The sequence below is a fragment of the Xyrauchen texanus genome, chromosome 5, assembly GCF_025860055.1.
Source record: "Xyrauchen texanus isolate HMW12.3.18 chromosome 5, RBS_HiC_50CHRs, whole genome shotgun sequence".
Taxonomy (NCBI): domain Eukaryota; kingdom Metazoa; phylum Chordata; class Actinopteri; order Cypriniformes; family Catostomidae; genus Xyrauchen; species Xyrauchen texanus.
Window position 1 is genome coordinate 12,214,271 of NC_068280.1, and position 23,046 is coordinate 12,237,316.

A 23,046-nucleotide genomic window follows, 5' to 3' on the forward strand; every position below is an offset into this window, starting at 1 on the left:
ATTTTGAAAATGTGTAGTTTTGCACATCCCTAATGAGGATATGTTGGGAAGGGATTGCACATTCAAGATTCATATGATAGAAGACATTTAAGAAGGAGGGGTGTGGTTTAATGCTGCTAAAGAATTCCTGTCAAGAAAGGTCATTAGTGTATATGTGAGGAAACTGCATTTTTATGTGGAAGAAAAGAGGGAAGTGCAAAGGAAATACGTGTGTGTGTGTGCGCGTGTCTAAGAAACTCTTGAGACTCCGAGACTCTGAAAGAACCAGGAAAAATTTAGGATAAAGAGAGAAAAATTATCTTTTGAATCCACTTATTTCCCTTGAGTGATTCTCTTTTAAACTGTCCCTCACATCTCCCACTCGCCTATTAGGCTTTTAGAAAGCAGTCTGTTCAATCATAGGAATGGTTTTACACCATGATTTCATTTCAGCAAAGCTAACAGTGGCTTGCCTTTTTAACACTCAATTTCTCATCTGGCGCCCTTGACTGCTCTGCTTTCCAAATGTCAGTTAATGTTTTTGGTGATGACCTGAAGCTAAAACTTTCTTTGCATGCCAAAGTTTGCTAAACATTAAACAGGCAGTGACCTAATTAGTAACATGACGTTTCTCTCTTTCAGGAATGTAAGTTCAGAACGAAGTGAGGCCAGGAGGAAGCTGAGGGAATGCTCTGGACTGGTCGACTCTCTTATGTACATTGTCCAGTCACAGATCAACTGTAAAGATGTGGACAACAAGGTAACCATTGAGCTCTGATTGGTGCTTTGAGCACTTCGGTTCTGACAACAGCATCTGTCCCACAGCTGGTAAAATTTTTTTTTTACAGTGGAAGTCGTTGGAGCAGTCATTGCAAGTCGGCTTCATATGGGCTGCTCTTCTACCAAATAGACAAAACACAATAGTAGGACATTTTAGGGAAAACAAGGACAGATTAATGCATGGGCCATTTGCCCTGGGCCTCCGACCAGCAGGGCTAGCTGCAGAAACTTTATATTAAACGGAATTATATATAAAAAAAAAAAATATTGTTTTACAGTAACAGCAATGTCGAATACGTTTAATGTGGCAATTGTTATAATCGGTGGGGTGCATGGTGTGTTGTGCACGGATTGTGCAGAGAATGGTGTGAGCTCCATGCGCGGTTGGTCTCTGCAGTAATGCGCTCAACAAGCCACATGATTAGATGCTTGAATTGCCGGTCTCAGATGCAGAGGCAACTGAGATTTGTCCTCTGCCACCCGGAGTGAGGCGAGTCACTACGCCACCACGAGGACTTGGAGTGGATTGGGAATTGGGCATTCCAAATTGGGGAGAAAAGGGAACAAAATAAATGGAGATCCATCAGCTAAGGTTAGAACACTCTTCAATTTACTGAGCTTGTTATGTTGCTAGTGTTTGTCTTATGATAGCAGGACCTGGAAAGGCTTTAAATCTGTAGTGTATACTGATAATACATGTAATAGTACATAAGCCGGTTTGTTGTCTTATCATTAAAATGAGGAGTGATGTGTACATTTTCCCATTTTGCATTCTTTTCATTAAATGCGGTTTAAAGGGCGATACACATGTAAACAATGCAAGACAAAGGAAGTATCGGTACTAGTATTCCTTCTCCAAAACATTGTATCGCGATGTTCTAACCCTAGTTCTCTCAAACATTCGTTTGAGAAATTCATCTTTCATTTTTCAGGAAATCTTATGCTATTTTGTTTAAAAGAAATACATAAATATTATTATTATATCAATTTCACATGGTGTCGCTAGTGGCACAGAAATGACACACAGCAGCTTTGACATAATTTTCAGGGTTAAATAAATCACAGTTATAATCAAGGCACTTACAGTGGAAGTGTTTCAAACGTTTAGCCACAAAATGTAAATTTACATTTATAAAATCTCTTACTAATATTATAAAATTATATCTAATATTACAACTGTTTTGTCTTGATGATGTAACACTTGTAAACACTGTAATCTGGTGAAACGCTGTAACACTGGAATGAAAATAAAACACAGAATTAAGTGTTATTGGAATAAAAAGAATCTGTCAAGTCTTAATTTTTGAATGTAGGTTTGTAGGATCAGTCTTTGATTTATCAACTGTTTAAAAGTAGTTTTGCATTTGGCAATGGCAAATTGTAATTTTGTTTATAAAATAATAGTAATAATAGTTTATTATGGCTGTCTTTGCAGTTGATAGAGAACAGCGTGTGTCTGCTGAGGAATCTGTCTTATCAAGTGCATCGGGAGATACCAGGTTGCGAGCGCTACCAGGAGACAATGCCAATCAACCAAGGCCCCACCCCTTCTTCCCAAAAGGGTGGTCGCTTTAGCTCCCGAAAGGGCAAAGGTGCATTTCTGAGTAATTTAAATAAAAACACAGGCACTGATTGTGGGGTGTAGCCAATTAAAATATGTTAACTTGCTATCTTTGCATTCCACCACAATCTCTGTGTTGTGTAAACAAAGCTAAGAGGCTGTGTTTCTTCCTTGTCCTTAAATCATAGTACACACTTTGAAGTATGTTAATACAGTGAGTTTGATACATGCCAGATCGGGTTTGTTTATACAAGAAAGAGATGAAGCGTGCATGTATTTTACACATGGATGTGTGCTTAGTGATTTTGTTGCCTGAATGATTTAATGGTGGCTGGGGCACTATTGCAATTTTTTTTATACCGAAAAACTGTCCTTTCCTCTCTCTCTCATTTCCTCATCGGTCTCTTCTGCTGTCTTTCCTTGCATCTTTTTGTCCTGTTACAGACGAGTGGTTTTCTAAAGGTAAGCTTTTCTCTTTATTTTCTTTGCTTAATAAAAAGCTTTGCTTGCTTTCACTGGAATCAGTTACATTTTACCCCATTTAACTCATTAACACTGTTTTAGGTTCATGTTCAGAAAATGGATCTGAATTGGAATTCGAATAGTGATTTAGGGCAAGAGTTTTCAAACTTTGATGCCCAATACTTCCAAATATGACCCTTGTGACGGACAAATGTTATATATATATATATATATATATATATATATATATATATATATATATATATATTTTTTTTTTTTACATTTAATCTGAGATATATTTTTTATATATATATATATATATATATATATATATATATATATATATATATATATATATTGTCCGTCACCAGGGTCATATTTGGAAGTCTTGGGCATCAAAGTTTGAAAACTCTTGCCCTAAATCACTATTCAAATTTTTTAATGTTTGTATATAAACCTTAAGAGGAACAATATATTTTGTATATTGCTTTCACAAGTAAAAATAATACCAAAGCAACTTTACTGAGAATATGGCCTTACCACCCCCAGTGAGCAAGCTTAAGGTTAATTAAATATTTTATATTACAGACATGAAAGCTGATTTCTTATAGTTGAAAACTAGGGATTTCAACAGAAATACAAAATCTTGTATCTTGTACAAAATCTTGAAGTCTTTAAAAAGCAGAAAGCAATTTTAATAATGTAAAATTTGGTAATGCCAAATTTTTCGTGGACTGGGGGATCCCTGGACCCCAGTTTAAAAACCTCTGCTTTAGGGGACAAAAAAACATATTCCATTTCACATCCATTTTATGAGCTGCACTACTTAAAGAAAGAAGACACATAAGTGCACCAGTTACATAAGCTTGTTATTGATCGGAAGGAAATGTATGATACCAGTAACAAGTATGTCACTGGACACTGAATTATAAAGCCTAGTAAGCTGCCTATCTAGACAGCATTTAAAGGGTGTGTTCTTGACCCAAAAGCTTTTTAAAAAGTTATGCTGCCTTCTAAGGTCCTCCTTTTTGTGTAAAATGTAACATTTAATTTGATATATCTTTCATGACTAAAGTCCATTTAAAAAAAAAAAAAAAAAGCTGAAGTATGTAATTTCTGTGGCACTAGTGCTACCAAACGGATTTGCAAAAATAAACAATGTTTTCAAATCAGATTTCTGGATATGCCCCCCTTCTGCTGTTGGTCAAAGAAAATAATAGCCCCACCCCAACTCACGCCATTGGTTGAGTCTGTGTTGTTTGTCATGAGACTGATGTTAAAAACAGAGTAATTTTCATAGTGCCACAGAGACACCGTGTTTATAGTTTCCCCTGCATTTTAAACTGAGATAGTAGAACGTATTTTAACACAGGAAAAAGTTACATACTTCAGCATTAAATTCCATCTAACCATCAGAGGGCGCCAATGCACCACACTTCTGATAAATCTGTGCCTTCACATTTATCTTTGATCACATAGACCTATTCAAGGACAATGTTTGATTTGTTTTTTGTGCCTGTTTTTACTTTGTCACTACACTATGATATCATACTTCTGTTTGAACTGGACCTTTTGAATTAAGTCATCAGTCTAATCATCACATCCCGAAGGGTATTTCCTCATGGGGTATAAATGGCTTCTTTGATAACTCTGTCTGAAGTAAACTATCTTTTGTTTGAAGTAAATCTTTTTTATCTTTTCTTTTTATGTTGGAATGCTTTATACACTCATATAGACTGGCATTTTATGGTCTGTAGTCTAATATAAAGAGGTGGTTTTCTTCAGAGATGTGCTTCTAAATTGTCAACTAGAATCTCAACCATTTGAAGACAAATGTTTTTTTTTAAAATCCCTTATTGGTCTCAATCACTTTATTTCACCTTTCTCTCCATTTCACTTGCTGCTCGTTCCTTCTGTTGTGTTCAGGGAAGAAAGATGATGATGGGACTTCAGATACGGTTGACATTCCAAAGAGAAGCACACCAGCCAAAGGTACAAAGACAATTGCACAATCCTGAATGGACTTCCTGTTGGCTATAAATACTATGTGAATAGTATTGCTTCATCTAAGTATCAAAAGCTTTGTCAGGTACTAGGTGAGATAAAAATTAATGATTGTGTCTTTTTGTAGGTTATGAATTGCTGTTCCAGCCAGAGGTAGTGCGTTTGTACACTTCCCTCCTGAAAGAGAGCAAGAACCCATCGGTTCTAGAAGCTGCTGCAGGAGCTGTGCAGAATCTGTGTGCAGGCCGCTGGACCGTGAGTACATGCACAAAACAACTGAAGAGAATTCGGATGACTGTGTGACCAGTATCACTGCTTCACAAGCAGATACGTACTATATTGCTATTGCAGTCCAATGCAGATGCTGCTAGGCTGTGTTTTCAATAGTTGCATAACCGTTTACCACGTAACGGACACTTTTCAAACTATTTCTGATTTTGAGTTGTAAATAAAATGCTTTCTTCCACCAGTATGGGCGGTACATTAGAGGAATTGTGCGACAGGAGCATGGTCTGCCAATGATGACAGAGCTGTTATCTCATGGGAATGACCGTGTGGTCAGAGCCATGTCTGGAGCACTGAGAAACCTGGCCATTGACGCTCGCAACCGTGACCTGCTAGGTGTGTATTAGCAAGATGAATGCTTGGCTTGCTACAAGATTTTATGCTTATCAGTAATAAATATAATACTGGTTTGTTTAATTACATCATATATGCTAAGTGTTTTATTCCCTATAAATGTGTCCCCATTCAGTTAACAGTGTTTGGCATGTGTATTTACTTCAACCTTTATCTCTCTCTTTGCATTTAGGAAAACATGCAGTGCCTAACCTGGTGGCTAACCTGCCGGGCGGTGGTCAGAGTCAGCCTGCGCGTGCACTTTCAGAGGAGACTGTGGTGTCTGTTCTCAGCACCATGGCAGAGGTGATCGGGTCCAGTGTGGAGGCGGCCAAAACCCTGCGCAGCTCCCAGGGCATCGAGAGATTGGTGCTCATCAACAAAGACAGGTATGTTGATATTGTGTCACTGTTTCTCTGAGTAATCTGGTCACATTCATGTGCTTGTTTCTAAGCAAAGGGCTTCTGTGATCCTTGTAAGCTGTTGTTGATGTATAACCGTCTGTGTTCTCCACATACAGCAACCGTTCAGATCGAGAGGTCCGTGGCGCTGGGCTGGTCCTGCAGATCGTGTGGGGCTTCAAAGAGCTCCGCCGCACACTGGAGAAAGATGGCTGGAAGAAAACTGATTTCATGGTCAACCTCACCCCACCTAACAACACCCGCACCAACGGAGGATACGAGGACAGCACCTTGCCGCTAATAGACAGAGGTGAAGACACAATTCATTCTTGCTGAATCCTCTTTAGTTTTTACACAACAAATGGATCCAAAAGATAGCCTAAGAATCTATTTATCAGCAGTCCACAGCTCTATGTATCTCTGATCTCACTGTTTCTTTTCTTTTTTTTTTTTAAGGTGGCAAACAGGACAGGGACCGAGATATGATTCCTCTTAATGACATTGGACCAGGTAAGAAAAAAGATGGACACCGATGAGCCAAAACATTATGACCATAGGTAAAGCAGAAAATGTTGATCATCTCCTAACAAGGCCACATGTCAAGGTCTGGGTAGATTTAGATGGTAGCAAACAATCAGTTCTCATATTCAACGTGGTGAATGCAGGAGTAAAGATCTGAGTGACTTTGACAAGTGCCAAATTATTATGTTCAGACGACTGGGTCAGAGCATCTCTGAAACAGCAAGGCTTGTGGGGTGCTCCCGGTCAGCAATGGTGAGTACCTACCGACAGTGGTCTGAGGAGGAACAAACCAGCGACACGATGTTGGGTTCCCAAGGCTCATCGATGCGTGAGGTCAACAAAGGCCATCCCATCTGGTCTGAACTGACTGAAGATCTGCTGTGGCAGAAAACGTCACAGAAAACGTTTATGATGGTTACGGGAGGACTGTGTCACAACAGTGCATCTCACCCTGCTGGGTTTGGGGCTACGTAGCCGCAGATCAGTCAGAGTGCCCATGACGACCCCGTCCACCGTTGAATGTGCCTAAAATGGGCATACGAGTATCGAACTGGACCTTGGTGCAGTGGAAGTTCACCTGGTCCAATGAGTCCCATTTTTTTTTTTTACATCACGTGGATGTACGTGTACACCGTTTACCTGGGGAAGTGATGGCACCAGGATGCACTGTGGAAAGATGAGAAGCCGGTGGAGGGAGTGTGATGCTCTGGGCAATGTTCTACTGGGAAACCCTGGGTCCGGCCATTCATGTGGACATTAATTTTAAATGTGCCACCTACCTAAACATTGTTGCAGACCAGGTACACCCATTCATGGCAATGGGATTCCCTGATGGCACTGGACTTTTTCCAACAGGATAATGCACCCTTCCACACTGCACACATTGTTCAGGAATGGTTCGAGGAATATGATGAAGAGTTCAAGGCGTTGACTTGGCCTCCAAATTCCCCAGACCTAAATCTGATTGAGGAGCTATGGGATGTGTTGGACCAAGAAGTCTGATCTATGACATCTCCACCTAACAACTTAAGGACTTAAAGGATCTGCTGCTGATACCACAGGACACCTTCAGGGGTCTTATAGAGTCCATGCCTCGCTCAGCACTATTTTAGTGGCATGCAGAGTACCAACAGCATATAAGACAGGTGGTCATAATGTTTTTGACTCCTCAATGTACACTTTCATAATTGGATACACTTATACCCAGGGTACAAAATTAACTTTAAGCTAATGGACTTTTTGTCTCTAAATACTTTATACTGGCCATGAAATGGTACTTTTGTATTTCTATATATACTGTATATTAGGGCTGACACTTTAACACATTACATTGCACGAGATTAATTTATATAAAAAAAATAATGCATGAATAAATGCATACAAAATTTGAATGGGTTGACAGCCCTTTTATAAAGTCCTATATTTTTATATTGTCACTTTGACAATTAATTAACTTTCCCTTTTGCATTTTCACGACAAACAGCACAGGTCATTGTGTAATTTCTCCAGTAAAATTGCACCTGTCACAATAACATCATGATTTCTTCTTTCTCAGTTTTGTTTTGGTGGCTTAACAGTCAAAATATTGCCACATGAAGTTACATTTTGGCAGACATACTAAACTTGTGGTAATTTTCTACTAATGTAAAAGATTAGTAACAGTTACTGATCTTTTCTTTTGTATACTATGGTATGGGTGTGTTCACAGTTGTAGTTCGGTTTTCCTGGTCCGGACCAAAACAGAAAATTATACATTTAGTCCTGGTTCGCCTAGCCTTCACACTGGCATTTTTAACTCCTAACCTAAAGATGCAAAACATAAGGCATCAGGAAAAAGTCACAACCTGATTGGACAGCTTTTATGACATATATTTTGCGATTGAACTTGCCGAACATCCAAAACAATGCTGGCTGCTGGGCGAAATGTGTTCGTTGGATTTATACATGTATATATGATGGCATTTTACCAGCTGAGAACAAATGAAGAGCTAATAAAATTTATAAAGGAGTCAAAACAGCACCCATAATTCCTCTTTTGCACACACAAACGAAGATATGCTACAAGGACTACTGACGGCGGTTCCGACGCCATACCGAACTGTAAAGGGCAACATGGCTCCTAAAACGATAAGAACCAGGTATGCTTGAGGTCAGTATTAGGCAAATTACTTGTTTTATTGGGCCGTTTAGACGTCTTTGGTGCGGTTTGATTGATATTCGAATGCAGCATGGACCAGAGTTTGTTTTAAAGTGGACCGAGGCCCACTATTCATGCAGTCTCGGTCCACTTGTTTGGTGCACACTAAGGTTTGGATGGCAGCGTTCACACTTGTTCAAATGAACTGCACTAACAGAGCAATTACACCAGAGTTAATTTTAATCTAACCAAACCTGCCAAGTGTGAACACACCCTAATTGTATCTTTTGTTTTAATGTCAAACAGAAAGAGGGACAGAACCTTTTTGTATTTTGCAAGTGTATTTGATGCTTGAGTGTTAATTTGGACCCTGCTCACATCTATGTGCTACGTAAAGCAGAAATCACTGTGCTAATAATTTTGAATTGTTTGCGTTACAAGATGCTTACTCTACGATAGACCAGAGAGGACGGAGAAACACTTTAGACGACACTCTGGATCGCTCTGACAGAGATGCACCTCAGGTGACCAACACATTCAAGCAATCAACCACCCGTGTGCACTCACACACAACAAACAACTTGTGTTCTCTTTAAACGTTCTTCACAAGCAAAACTTAAAGCTTGTTTACCTCACGTAATTTCACTAAGGGGATTCCCACCTCTACTAACACTGACCACACTCTTATAACTCACTGGACTTCAATGGCCTTTACCTTTCTGTTATCCTCTGTCAATCTTTCTCTCTCTTTGACTCTCAGGGAGGAATGTATGGGGAGAGGCGGGGCTCTCTGCCTCTTTTGGACTCTTATGATGGTTAGGCCACTCCCCCTCCCCCACTCAGTGCATGAGCACGCATGGTATGTGTGTCAACCTTCTGCATGGGCTTCATGTGTATATTTAAGTGTGTGTGTGCTGGTCTTTTGTGTTTTTGGTTCTAACCCCATTAACACTTATGTTGTTATTCTATGCTTCTGTAAATGGGTTTTACTAATCTTTGTACATCTCTTCCGGTGTTGGGGAAGCTACTTTTTATGTATTTTCCAAAATTAAAGTAGTTAAACCAGTAGTCTACTGCTAGTTATTTTACAACTAGCTAACATCATTGAATCAATTTAAGAGCGCAATATTTTTTTTTTTAAATATACACTACCAGTCATAAGTTTGGACACACGAGTGAATTTGTTTCCTTTGATTTAAAAAAGATTTAATTTAAAAGCTTTTGCTTAAATTCTTGTTTAAATGGATGAATAGTGAAGGAAAGCAGCCAATAAGTGCCCAGCAAACATGGCAACTCTTTCAATGCCGTTTAATAATCATCATTAAACTTTAATAGATACAGTAAACACTTATCTAAAAGATCATAATTTATAGAATAAGCAGCCTTTATCTATATATTTCATTTTGATCATTACCTTAGTTCTAGCAAAACGATGTAAAAAGACCTACTGTGTTTACTCAAGCACTCTTAAAGCAATTTAACATCGTTATTTAAGATGATTTAAAAAAAAAAAATCATAAAATGTCATTAAAAAAAATTCAATACCTTTTAAACTTGAGTTCCAAAATATTACTTTTTTTTTTTTATATTATTATACAGCAGGTAATATTTGGTCCATTTATATTTTACATTTACAATATTATTTTTTTATATTTTACTTGTCTCTAAAATTTCAGTGGTTCAAATTCATTTGGAAATGTAACCTTGCACATCCAGGCGTTGCAGAAAAAGTAGTAGAGTGCTGATGAAATCTTCTCTTGCTGCTACTATGTTTCACCACTAGGTGTTGCGACCGGGTGTTGATGAAGACCGTGAGAGTTCATCACTAAATAAACCTTTATAACAATCTGTGTCATCACATTTGCATCTGATATGTTGCATTATCGAAGTTACACCTGCATTGTTTGTAGATGGATGATAGCCAGCTTTGATAAATTGGTTAAACTAACTTGGTTGAACTTTACAATACAAGCAAAAAATGCAACACAGTTAATGAAATGCATTTCTTTTGATTAATTAGTGCAATTCAACATACTTTTTTTTTTTTTTTGTATCAAAGACATTTGTCACTCATATACTTCCATAAACATCTTTGAGAGGTTTTTAGCCGTTTTACCTGTTTTATATATTAACCAGGAATTCACCATGAAAATAGCCTTAAAAGCTTGCATGGTGTTAAAAACGCATAAACTGTAAATTGTTGAAAATGACGCTTGTTACTGGAGAAGCAACACTGAAAAAATTTAGTTAAGTTAGTAGCTGAAACTGAAAGTCGCTACTTGTTACTCCCCAACACTGATCTCTTCCCCTCGTGTCCATTTAGCGGTTTTATCCTTCATCAGTTGAATGTATAAACCAGCTGATGTGCATTTTGCATTGTGCACAAATGCCCATCACAATTCAGTGATGACACATTATTGAATCCATTCCCCTTGTAACTAGTAAACTGTATGTAAGAGTGCGATACTGAACCTTCATACCTCCATCTATTTCTCTCCACAGAAAAACTGATTGTGTACATCACCCGCCGTGAGTTTCCTCCTCCTGCCTACTGTCCCTGCTGAGCCTGTGATCTCATCACTTATGGGACCATAGCCACTAATTGCAGCGACCCCTTTCATAGTTTTCAGCAGTCTCTTGTTGTCACACTCTCTAACTCGCACTGAAATCAATGTGATTTAGACCACTCACTACTTACAATGGACACTACAGAATGAATCTATTCCTTTTTGATTTTGGTCCATACCACTTTCTTTTTTTGTGAAAATAATGGACTATGGTAAACACTAGGGACTTAAAGATCTATTGGGTCAGCCACATGCCAAGCTTATCAAGCTTTATAATCCATTTTTGTTTTCGGTATTGCTTATGCATCTATTAGAACACTAGTATAGACTGCCGTTGGTATTTTTATTGTTTTGCTACTTTTTGCTTTGGCTCACAGTGATAAAAGTAATGCCAAATTGCATCACTGTCACGTGTGACCTTCGGAAAATAATGTATATAGAATATCTCAGTTTTATGTCTTGATGCATTGAGGCCTATTTTTTGTCTTTGTTTTCTGAAAGCACTAGATGAACAATTAGCCCAACACTACTCCCCCTAGGTTTTTCATCTGTGGTTTTTGTGAATGATTTTACCTTGATTAAGCATTACAATAGAAGCATTGGGATATTTTTTAAGCTAGTAGCATTCAATAAGTATCTCTAGTGGTAGCTGAGGACAGTTGGGTTCCTGAATACTCAAAACTCCAAAATGTACGGGTTCTTTAGTAGACCTGGTGGCAAATTTGCAAAGCATTCCAGAGTGAGAGAGTTGTTTTTGGATATTTCCCACTGTTGTTTTGGTCTTTGGTGCATACAGAGTGGAAAACCCCCCACTTTATATATAAACTTGATAAAATGGCCACAGCAGAGCTGATTTAAGAAGAGCCTTAAAATCAGAGACAAATTTTAGCACAGATCTTTGACCAGTGCTCCCATTTCTTAATACTTTGTGGGCTGAGGACATACTGGTGGACCCAGTTTGTGCTATTTTGTTTTTGTCTTAATATAAATGAATGTGTAAATATGACCGCATCTCACAAATCCACTCCGCATACTTGGAGTGCCTCACTTGCTGAATGGTTAAATGTGTTGTGGGTGAGTGAGAGTTTGTTTGTTTGTGATGAGCGGCATCCAGGAGAGTGCACAGGGATGTTCGGCCACCCTTCTGCCTCTTTGTTCCAGTGCCTATGTGTTTAGAGAGTGAACAAGTGTACATTTGAGGAGATGTATATGCATTGGGGTTTCCTGAGATCCAGAAGTACAGTGCTTGTTCTGTAGACTGCATATTTCAAATGCACAGTAAGTCTGGTGTAGATATTTACTGAATGGAAACTCTAGTCGATGGATTTCCTTTTTTAAGAACTTATTTTTTTCCCCCCAGTGCATTTTTAATCCCGCCTTCTGCGTTGTCCGATGCTTGGAGACACTACAGACAATAAATGGAAGATTGGCTGTTGACTAAATACATATGAGCCACAAGTCCTGTTTGCCCTTAAGTTTTAAGGAATCAATCAATCTTACAGTGTTGAGGAAGGCAGATGACAGTCTTTTAATTATAAAAAATAGCATCTCTTTCAGGCAGGATTTAGCCAGAGCTCAGACTTTGATTATAGCTTGATGAGAAAATAAGATAAAGTAAAAGCACATTGAACTATATATACCAGAGAATATTTGTTAATTTTAATTATTATTTTTCTTCTTGGTTTTGTCCTTTTGCTCTTCCTTTTCTATATTTTATGATTGGGACTGATTTCTTTTTTTTTTTTTTCTGGGGTTGTTGAATGCATATGCAATCAGTTATGTTTTTCAAATAAATGCATTTACGGTTTATATCTTTTAATTAAAGACTAAAAGGAAAAAAAAAATCTTTGTGTCGTGCTGTCAGTTGACATGATGTTTCTCTGCAACACTAACAAATGAATCTTGATTTATAATTCCTATATTTCAACACATTACCTTTGGTCTTAAACATTGCACCTTTCTCTCATGGATTGAACATGTAACTTAGCAATACTGTTTTTTTAAATAAAAGAATGATTTTTGTTTAGTTTCTGAGAGTGAATTTTTGTACATTTTAATAATTCAGATGCTGAATAAATATTTAGAACTGTAATTTCTTAAATGGGAAAGAATCTAGAAAACTGAAAACTAAATCCTGAGTTTAAAATGTAGCCTCTAAATTAACATTAGAAATAATACGGTCCATAAACAACACAAGTATCAGTTCAGAGAAACTGAATTTTTCTATATTGAAAGAATGAAATGAAAATTATATTAAATATTTTACTCAAAATAACACATTTATATATTTGTTGCAGGGTTTTCAAAATGGGTGGCACTTTGGATTTTGTAGAACATTTTAAAGACATAAGATTTTACTAAATGTATTTTTAGCGCACTTGTGAATTTTTATTTTTGAAAGAGCTTTAACGAATTTGACATGTTTACCATTTAATTCCTCTGTTTAAAGACCATTGACCATAAAGACCATGAGGTCGATCATGATTATTTTATTCAATGAAAGATACACTGTCAATTAAAAGAATACTCTAGTTTCAATCAATGATAAGCACATTCGAAAGCATTTGTGGTATAATGTTGATTCCCACAAGAAATATATCTCAACTTGTCCAAGTAAATGGGGCAAATCTGTAAATTTTAGATACTCACTTTTTTAAAAGTACAGCCGCTAAGCATATGTGATAAAATCACTTACTAACCTTTTCTGTGTAAAGTTATATCCAATTTTACAAATTTGTTGCCATGATGTATCGCCGTAAACCCTAAAAAACCGTGAAAACCATGATTTAAACAATTTTACAGCTCAAATAATTTTAAAAGGAGAATTAAAATAATCAGAAATACATTTAAAATGAACAAAAATACAATTGTATGCTTCACATTTCTGCCTTTAAACCCTCCAAAACTTTTACTCCATTTACTTCCATTGTAAGCGTAAGATGTTTGCTCTTTTTTATATATATATAAAAATGCTTGTATTGACTAAACTTGTATTGAACCTGGAATATTCCTTTAATACCAAGTAGAGTTTTTCCAGATATTTTATTTAAATGTAATATGTTTTGGATTTAGTATGATGCCAATATAAAGGTCAATTATTTGATTTTGAAAATATTTTATAATATGTTTACAATTTTTCTCAGAGTAAAACTATTATCTTGATACATGAAAATGTACAGCTGTTGTCATAATTTTTTGCAAAAGAGTGCCTGTAAGTGGATCATTATATTTGGGGGTCCTTGGCATAAAAAAAAAAAAAAAAAAAGATTTTAGCAATTTTTTTGGAGCTGAACTGCTGTTGGTCCCCATCCACTTTCCACCTATGAAAAGGAGCAGATCAGACATTCTGCAAAACTTCTCAGTTGGTGTTTGATGGAAGAAAATTGTAGAGATTTGGAATGACATGAGGGTGAGTAAATGTAATTTTGTAAATGTGATATTTTTATGCAACTATTCTTTTTACTCCTGTGTGGAGACAAGTGTTAATACTTGAGAATTTGTAGTTAAAAAAAAAAAAAAAGACTTGACTGATCTTTTTCTCACCCACACTTTTCACATCGCTTCAGAACATACAGTATTTCACAAAAGTGAGTACACCCCTCACATTTTTGTAAATATTTTATTATATCTTTTCATGTGACAACACTGAAGAAATGACACTTTGCTACAATGTTAAGTAGTGAGTGTAAATCTTGTATAACTGTAAATTTGCTGTCCCTTCAAAATAACTCAACACACAGCCATTAATGTCTAAACCGCTGGCAACAAAAGTGAGTACACCCCTAAGTGAAAATGTCCAAATTGGGCCCAATTAGCCATTTTCCCTACCACTCCCCCCCACCCCCACCCTTTCTGTAAAGGAAGTTGGCGGCAGCCATCTATGCCAACGGTCTGGGGACCACCTTGAATTTTAAAAGGCTGGCGAGCCAGATACCACAGATTGATCCATTGCGTTGGTACCCTTCATGTGGTGGAGCCATTGGAGTGGGGCTTGGTCCGAGCAGAGGGTGAAGGCCCGCCCCAGCAGGTAGTACCAGAGTGTGAGGACTGCCTGCTTGAGGGCCAGACACTCCACTCTGCTGTACTTAATTTCCCTCAAGGAGAGCTTAAGGCGGATGTAGAGCACAGGGCGCTCCTCCCTCCTCTACCACCTGTGAGAGTACAGCCCCGCTGAAACGTAGCCAGGGCCCCAAACAAACCGAACGGAAGCATCACAAATTGGTGCAATCCAAACGGCGTTGAGAAGACTGTTTTTTCGCTGGTACAGTGAGAGGTGGTCTCCGCAAGGGTCCGGGGTGTTATGAATTGGTTTTATATTCACCTCCGGACGTTAAGGTGATATATTTGACGTGTGTCCCCTCTATCGGTTCGCTAAACCTCATAATCGAGATCCCCCACTCGTCGTGTGACCTCAAAAGGTCCTTGCCACTTGGCGAGTAATTTGGAGCTTGATGTGGGGAGCAATACGAGTACCTTATCTCCCGGAGCAAATTCCCACATCCAAGCTCCCCTGTTGTACAGTCAGCACTGTTGTTCTTGCCCTAAGGTGTGTAGTTTTGCTATAAGATCAAGAACGTACTGAATTTCATTCTTGCTATCTGAATGTCCCTCCTCTCATGCTTCGCGGATGATATCAAGGATACCGCACTGGCGCCGCCCATACAGCAGCTCAAATGGGGAAAACCCTGTGGAGGCTTGCAGAACCTCTCGTATTGTGAATAACAAGGGGTCAAGCCATTTGTCCCAATTCCTAGCATCCTCATGCACAAACTTATGAATTATGTTTTTAAGGGTTTTATTAAATAGCTCGATCAGGCCGTCTATTTGTGGATGGTAAAGTCTGGTGCGAATCACCTTAATGCCCAATAATTCGTAAAGCTCGCATAGTGACATAAAAGTTGTGCCCTAATCGGTGAGGATTTCTTTCGGAATCCCCACCCGGGAGATTTTTTTGAAGAGTGAGATTTTGCATAGAGGCACTGCTTCTGGATACCGCATTGTATAATCCACTAGGACTAATACAAAGCAATGTCCACATGCTGTCCCTCCAATGGCCCAACTAGGTCCATGCCAATTCTCTCAAAGGGGACCTCTATCAGTGGAAGGTGGCGCAATACCGGTTTTGGGGTGGCCGGCGGATTTACTAGCTGACACTCACAGCATGCCGCACACCACCTGCGGATATCGGCGCCAATGCCCGGCCAATAAAAACAGCTATTAAGCAGTTTAGTGTCTTTCTTTCTCCTAAGTGACCTACCATCGGATTAATGTGAGCCACCTGGTACACCATTTCTCGGCAGCTCCGCGGTATTAAGAGTTGGGTTGTGTCTTCCTTTGTTTGAGTGTCCTGCATCACTCTATACAACTGCTCATTTATAATTGCGAAATAGGGATAAGCAACACTCAGCCGGAGTTGTTGTCCATCTATCACTCTCACTTGGTTTTCGTCTCGCAACTGCTCCCGAGGGAAATCCCCTGAGGATGGGAGGGGCCACAGCCTCTCCCCCCTCACATCATCCTGACGTGGAGCTGACAAAGACAGCTCCGCCTCCCCTGCCAGAGCATCGCACATTTCACATCTCATCACTTTTACACAGGACCCATCCACACATATTCCCTTTAATACATTCTTGAATTCAGGCCAATTAGTCCCCAAAATCAGCGGATGGGTGAGGCGGGAACTAACCGTGGCCTCCACTCTATGTTTTGTTCCCCGAAATTGGATTGTAAGCGTCACGACAGGGTATTTGTGAATATCCCCATGCACACACTTTACCCTCACCATTTTAGCGGTGTCCAATGGCTGTGTTGAACCAAGCGTTAGTGGATAGTAGTTTGATTATAATCTGTGTCCACCAATGCTTGGTGAGTACCCCCTTTAACCCTTACGGGCTTAAACAGGCGGTCGAATTTCCACCAGCTTCAAGGACTGGAAGAGCTGTTGGTACTGCTCCAGACTTCAAACCATCCGCTGCAGGATGGCCTTTTTCAGGCCATCATAGTCCAAGAGGTTAGCCACTGGCAGTTGTTGGGCAGCAAGCTTGGCTTCCCCGGACAAAAGCAGAAGGAGCCTGACCGCCCACTGGTCGCACGACCAGCTCCAGACCGCAACAGTTTTTTTTTATAAAGGTCAAAAGCCTCCGCGTCATTTTTCGCCCCCATCTTTAGGAGCATGGGTGGGGGCAGGGGGCTGCGGTTGGGCTCTGCCAGTGTTGCCAACTATTTTCAATAGAAAGTAGCTAAAGCCTGCTCGAAAAGTAGCTAAATGTTGCCAGATGACGTCATGCGTCATTAGCATATTAATGACGTCATCGCGTCGTATTTGCATTCTGCCTAATTTGTTGGTACTGTAGCCTACTTCAGTTTATAATAACGGTTATCTCCCCTAAACCGTGCTCATACTGTTTTTATATAAGTATATAGCCGAAAAACGGTCAAATTAAATGTTTTGAATTAAAACAAAGGAGAAGGCAGCTGATATGTGATCACTGATTGGTTCCTGCTAACACAGCGTGCACATGCGCAGCTCATTCATGTCTATGTCCGCTGGCGTGCATTCAACGGAATGTGCTGCTCCTCTCAGCCGCTCACTGAACAGAGCAGACGCAGCGGGGAAGTAAGACCTCACGCTTGCAGTACTGGCGATATTTGGAATTTGGAAAGTTGCTAAGGTTTGTCCAAAAGGTCGCTAGATTTGTCGCTAGTCGCTTTTTTGAAAAAATGTCGCTAAAGGGGTCTGAAAAGTCGCTAAAAATAGCGACAAAGTCGCTAAGTTGGCAACAATGGGCTCTGCAGAGACTGAATTAAATTTATTTTCAAGATGGGAATACATCTTTAACAGTTTGGCATTTACAAATGTTTGAGCTAAGCACTCTGAGGTTTAAGATTATAACGATTGACAAGAATAGTTTTTGTCTGTTTGACATCACTTATGTGAATTAATTTGTTTTTGCCTGTCTCATATATAAAGTTATGTGTGTATATATCTCAAATAGTGTAAATAAAATATGTTCATACATAAGATCTGCTTGTTTATTTTGGGTCAGATGATTTGTGAAATACAAAACCTTCGTTATTTATAACTATTTAATTATTTCGTTTATTTTCGAAAATATATAAATAAAACGTGTAAGTTTAATTAATAGAAACACATAATATAAAAAATATACTTGTGAAAAAAAAATATATATATGACTGCTGCCAAAAGTGTGAACTAAGGAGGCTTGAACCACAGATATTATAGAGATGTCTATGGCTTGAACAGGGTACTTTTGAATAGAAAACTTTATTGTCAGCGGAAGTGACAAGTTCAACACCGAATCCAAAGGATACACGTGAGTTCGCCCTCTGGTCAAGCGCACACGGTGAAGGTTAAGCAAGGCTGTCAGGGATAAATTTACCGGAACCCACTCGTTGTTCTGTGGGTTTTCAACGAGTTTGAATCGAAAGCCCGTTTGCTGAAATGGATCCCATGAAAGCGCAGCAGCTCGCCGCGGAGCTGGAGGTTGAAATGATGGCTGATATGTATAACCGGTATGAAAACTACGAATATGTATTCTCGTATCTGCAACAGCATGCTTTTATCACATTACTTACATTTCAGCATATAAAATCACATTTATTTTTGTAATTATGTTGTAAATCATGCAAGTTGCATATGAGATATTCCCCGATCAACGATTTAAGAGAACCAATACGTTTTCCCATCACGTTGTGATCTTTTTTAGACGTCAGGCCTTGCTCGAGATTTCCTATTTATTAAGGCGTCAAATGGGGTTTATCACAGTGCAAACTCTTATTTCGACCATGATAATATATTTATTTATTTTTGGGGGGTACATAAACCAATACCATGTTTTTGGACATGGACCATAATAATACCATGGTATTCTACAAATTCTTCAGAATATAATTTAAATACCATGGGGCACAAATAAGGTAATCATTCAGTTCCACTGTAGATATGAAATTATCATGGTATTACCATCTGATACCACCACATTACTTTTTTGTAAGGGTGATGGATGCATTTGAAATGTTCTTGACTAAAGCATTAATTTAATAAAATATACAGAATAGGCAATCCCCTTGGAGTTACTAAAACCACATTTACAAGCTTAAAGGGATAATTCTCCCAAAAATCCCTCATTTACTCACTGTCATGCCATCCCAGATGTTTATGACTTTCTTCTGCTGAACACAATCAAAGGTTTTCCACTCTGTTGGACCATGCAATGAAAGTGAATGGTGACCAAATCTTTGAAAGTCCAAGAAGCATATAAAAGCAGCATAAAAGTAATCTATAAGTTCCACATGTTAAATCCATATTTTCAGAAGCAAATATGATTGGTGTGGGTGACAAACAGATCAAATCCTTTGTTACTATAAATTCCAAAACACTAAAGTAGAAGAATGTGAAAGTGGAGATTTAGATTTAAAAATGGACATATGTGTTGATCTGTTTCTCACCCACATCAGATATCTTCTAAAGATATGGATTTACCACTGGAGTCTTATGATTGCTATTATGCTGCATATATGTTTCTGAAGCTTAAAACTTTTGGCACCCATTCACTTGCATTGTAAGGACCTACAGAGCTGAAATATTCTTCTAAAAATCTTCAGTTGTGTTCTACAGAAGAAAGTCATACAGGTTTGGAACACCATGAGGGCGAATTGGGTGTAAAATGTTCCTTTATATGAGTATTTTGGAGGATGAATTAATAAAGATCCACCACATTAGCATCATCTTTGATTTTTTTAAAGAATGAGCACAAGGCTGTGAGGGATAGATGTACCTTCTCTTCAATTACATGCACTATATAAATCTATCAAAATGCTCATAGATCACATCTAATTTCCCACAAATCATCTGTACAATCAATACAAGTCTGTGTAGTTTTTGTTTTGTCTGAAATTTCTTTGCATTTTTTTTTTTTTTAAATGTTTAGTTTATGGAACGATCCAAAATGAGATTATTATTACAGTAAATTTTAATGTAATTATATTTATATATAGTTGTAAATATACATGTTTCATTACTGAAATCCTCTGTCTCATCTTTACTAATCCTTATGTGCTCTCCCCTGCAGCATGACTAATGCGTGTCACAGGAAATGTGTTCCCCCACACTACAAGGAAGCCGAACTTTCAAAGGGGGAGGCTGTGTGTCTGGACCGCTGTGTTGCGAAGTATTTGGACTTGCACGAGAGACTTGGTCGTAAGCTCACTGAGCTCTCCGTGCAAGATGAGGAGGTGATGAGGAAAGCTGCAGCTGGAACCGGATAAGCGCAATAAGGACTTCAACAGTGGGCCTAAATTCTTGGATAGTCTAGGTTTTGTGGGAGGAGCAGCAATATGGACTTCCAAAAGGGGGAAAGTGGACAGCATGGCCACAAATGTAAAGATTATAACATGAACATGAATATTACAACAATTCACTGAGACATACAATTTCAAGGTACAGACTTGTGGTTGGAGGTTGGGTACCCCAAGATTTGGTAGAATCTGGCAGTGTTAGTTTGTTGGATGAAAGATTAACTTAACGTGGAATAAAACTTTATCTGGGTGGGGAGATTTATTGAGTATTGGGGAATTGTTGGTCCTTGTGAAATTGTGTTTTACATTTGTGTTTGTTTTTTTGTTTTTTTATGTTAACTGTGATCATTGTATCTGGCTCTAAATTTGCAAAAACACCTTTATTACTAAACTAAATTAAACCATTGATCCTGCCTATTTGCAGAAAAAAAAGCATGACTCATTTTCATAATGATAGGGTACAATGGGGCACCATGGGGTGAAAGTCTTTTTATTTTCTCCCAAAACACTAAAAAGCATCAAAAACGGCAACATTTTCATAAACACCTGTTTATCACATGCGCTGCAACATATTTCTAATCCATGAGATAATTTCATGCAATGCCTAAAGTTTTATTTTGAGGTAATTTGAACTAATATTGCATTTTTTAAATGTTGCAAGTTTATGTTGCTAATGAAAGTACCTGAATTATCACATTTATTTTGTGACAAAATACTTAATTGTAATTTTCTTAATTGTAAATTTCAAAGTTGATTAAATCAAAAGTCTTTTAATAGCTTTCCAATTAGTGAAATGAAAGAATTTGGGTAAAAAGCCCTCCAGGTGCTGGGGCTAAAGTCTCCAATACAATTCAATGTTTTTCTAAAGTGGGGAAAATAGATTATGAAACATTTTCAAAAGGAGGACAAATTGCATTACGTGGCATTTTGAGTGCATTATGGAGACACAGAGCACGTGTTGGCTTCATGCTATTCTCCGCGGCTTCTACGCACAACTTGCCAGGTGCCCCACTGAGAGTGAGAACTGCACATTAATGCGAGGATGTTACCTCATCTGACTGTCCCTAGCAACTGGGCCAATTTGGTTGCTTAGGAGACCTGACTGGAGTCACTCAGCACACCCTGGATTCGAACTCACGACTCCAGCGGTGGTAGTCGGCGTCAATACTTGCTGAGCTACCCAGGCCCCTGCCCTCTCATTTAAATGAAATGTTATAACACTAACTTTCCTGAAGTAGTAAGAATAATATTATGTATTTCTTTTGGGACTTTTTGGAAACAACACTGCATAGGATATTTAGGTTTTTAAGAGAATGCATTTTTAAAATGTGTATTTTGTCTTACTGTACTGGCAGAGTTTTTATAGTCAAAACATGAAAAAAATCGACCAGTGCTAAAGAAGTAATCCAAAGTATTTAGAATATGTTACTAACCTTGAGTAATCTAATGGAATATGTTACAAATTACATTGTACAGCATGTATTCTGTAATCTGTAGTGGGATACATTTCAATGTTAATATGTAAAGTTTTCAATTTCAGAATAATTTGCATATGCAAATAAGCAACTTCACTACAGTAAAAATCTACACTGCTAAGCCATTTAAACCACTGGCAGGTGAAGTGAATAACATTTATCTCATTACAATGGCACCTGTCAAGGGGTAGGATATGTTAGGCAGCAAATGAACTGTCAGTTCTCATGTGTTTGAAGCAGGAAAATAGGGCAAGCGTAAGGATCTGAGTGACTCTGACAAGAGCCAAATTGTGATGGCTAGATGACTGGGTCAGAGCATCTCCCAAAAGGCAGGTCTTGTGGGGTGTTCCCGGTATGCAGTGTTTAGTACCAACCAAAAGTTGTCCAAGGAAGGACAAGCGGTGAACTGGCGACATGGATGTCCAAGGCTCATTGACGCATGTGGCGAACGAAGGCTAGCCTGTCTGGTCTGGCTACTGTAGCACAATTTGCTGAAAAACTTTATGCTGGCCATGATAGAAAGGTGTCAGAACACACAGTGCATTGCAACTTGCTGCGTATGGGGCTGCATAGCCACAGACCCCTGACCCCTGTCCATTGCAGAAAGCGTCTACAATGGGCATGTGAGCGTCAGAACTGGACCATGGAGCAATGGAAGAAAGTGTCCTGGTCTGATGAATCATGTTTTCTTTTAGATCACGTGGACGGCCAGGTGCATGTGCGTTGTTTACCTGGGGAAGAGATGTCAGCAGGATGCACCATGGGAAGAAGGCAGGCCAGCGGAGGCAGTGTAATGCTCTGGGAAATGATCTCCTGACATTCATGTTTCTTTGACACATACCACCAACCTAAATATTGTTGCTGACCACATACACCCTTTTCATGGCAATGATATTCCCTGATGGTAGTGACCTCTTTCAGCAGGATAATGTGCTCTGCCACACTGCAAAAATTGTTCAGGAATGGTTTGAGGAACATGGCAAAGAGTTCAAGGCGTTGACTTGGCATCCAAATTCCCCAGATCTCAATCCGGTTGAGCATCTATGGGATGTGCTGGGCCAACAATTCCAATCCATGGAGGGCCGACCTCGCAACTTACTGGACTTAAAGAATCTGCTGCTAACGTCTTTGTGCCAGATACCGCAGGACACCATCAGAGGTCTTGTGGAGTACATGCCTCGGTGGGTCAGAGCTGTTTTGGTGGCCCGAGTGGGACCTACAC

The 23,046-nt window shown here is 38.8% G+C and overlaps 2 protein-coding genes across 8 annotated transcripts in view; both read left to right on the forward strand.

Moving 5' to 3' along the window:
• Nucleotides 1-13,039, forward strand: part of LOC127643823 (catenin delta-1-like) — a 40,382-nt gene extending 27,343 nt beyond the window's left edge. For 4 of the 7 annotated variants that reach the window (XM_052126725.1, XM_052126728.1, XM_052126724.1 and 1 more), the window contains 11 exons: nucleotides 622-739; nucleotides 2,195-2,351; nucleotides 2,765-2,782; nucleotides 4,709-4,774; nucleotides 4,914-5,041; nucleotides 5,257-5,407; nucleotides 5,598-5,793; nucleotides 5,925-6,115; nucleotides 6,262-6,315; nucleotides 8,906-8,988; nucleotides 9,225-9,323. In XM_052126725.1, coding sequence (XP_051982685.1) covers nucleotides 622-739; nucleotides 2,195-2,351; nucleotides 2,765-2,782; nucleotides 4,709-4,774; nucleotides 4,914-5,041; nucleotides 5,257-5,407; nucleotides 5,598-5,793; nucleotides 5,925-6,115; nucleotides 6,262-6,315; nucleotides 8,906-8,988; nucleotides 9,225-9,284 — 1,222 coding nt within the window. In that variant the 3' untranslated portion in view covers nucleotides 9,285-9,323. Of the gene's footprint in view, nucleotides 1-621; nucleotides 740-2,194; nucleotides 2,352-2,764; nucleotides 2,783-4,708; nucleotides 4,775-4,913; nucleotides 5,042-5,256; nucleotides 5,408-5,597; nucleotides 5,794-5,924; nucleotides 6,116-6,261; nucleotides 6,316-8,905; nucleotides 8,989-9,224; nucleotides 9,324-10,966 lie in introns of those variants that run through there. The other 3 variants (XM_052126730.1, XM_052126727.1, XM_052126726.1) reach the window with 3 other exon arrangements.
• Nucleotides 13,040-18,351: 5,312 nt separating this feature from the next.
• timm10 (translocase of inner mitochondrial membrane 10 homolog (yeast)) lies at nucleotides 18,352-20,909 on the forward strand. The gene is made up of 2 exons (XM_052126768.1): nucleotides 18,352-18,564; nucleotides 20,124-20,909. The coding sequence occupies exons 1-2, from the start codon at nucleotides 18,494-18,496 to the stop codon at nucleotides 20,317-20,319; spliced, it is 267 nt and encodes an 88-aa protein (XP_051982728.1). The 5' UTR covers nucleotides 18,352-18,493; the 3' UTR covers nucleotides 20,320-20,909.
• The last annotated feature ends 2,137 nt before the right edge of the window (nucleotides 20,910-23,046 follow it).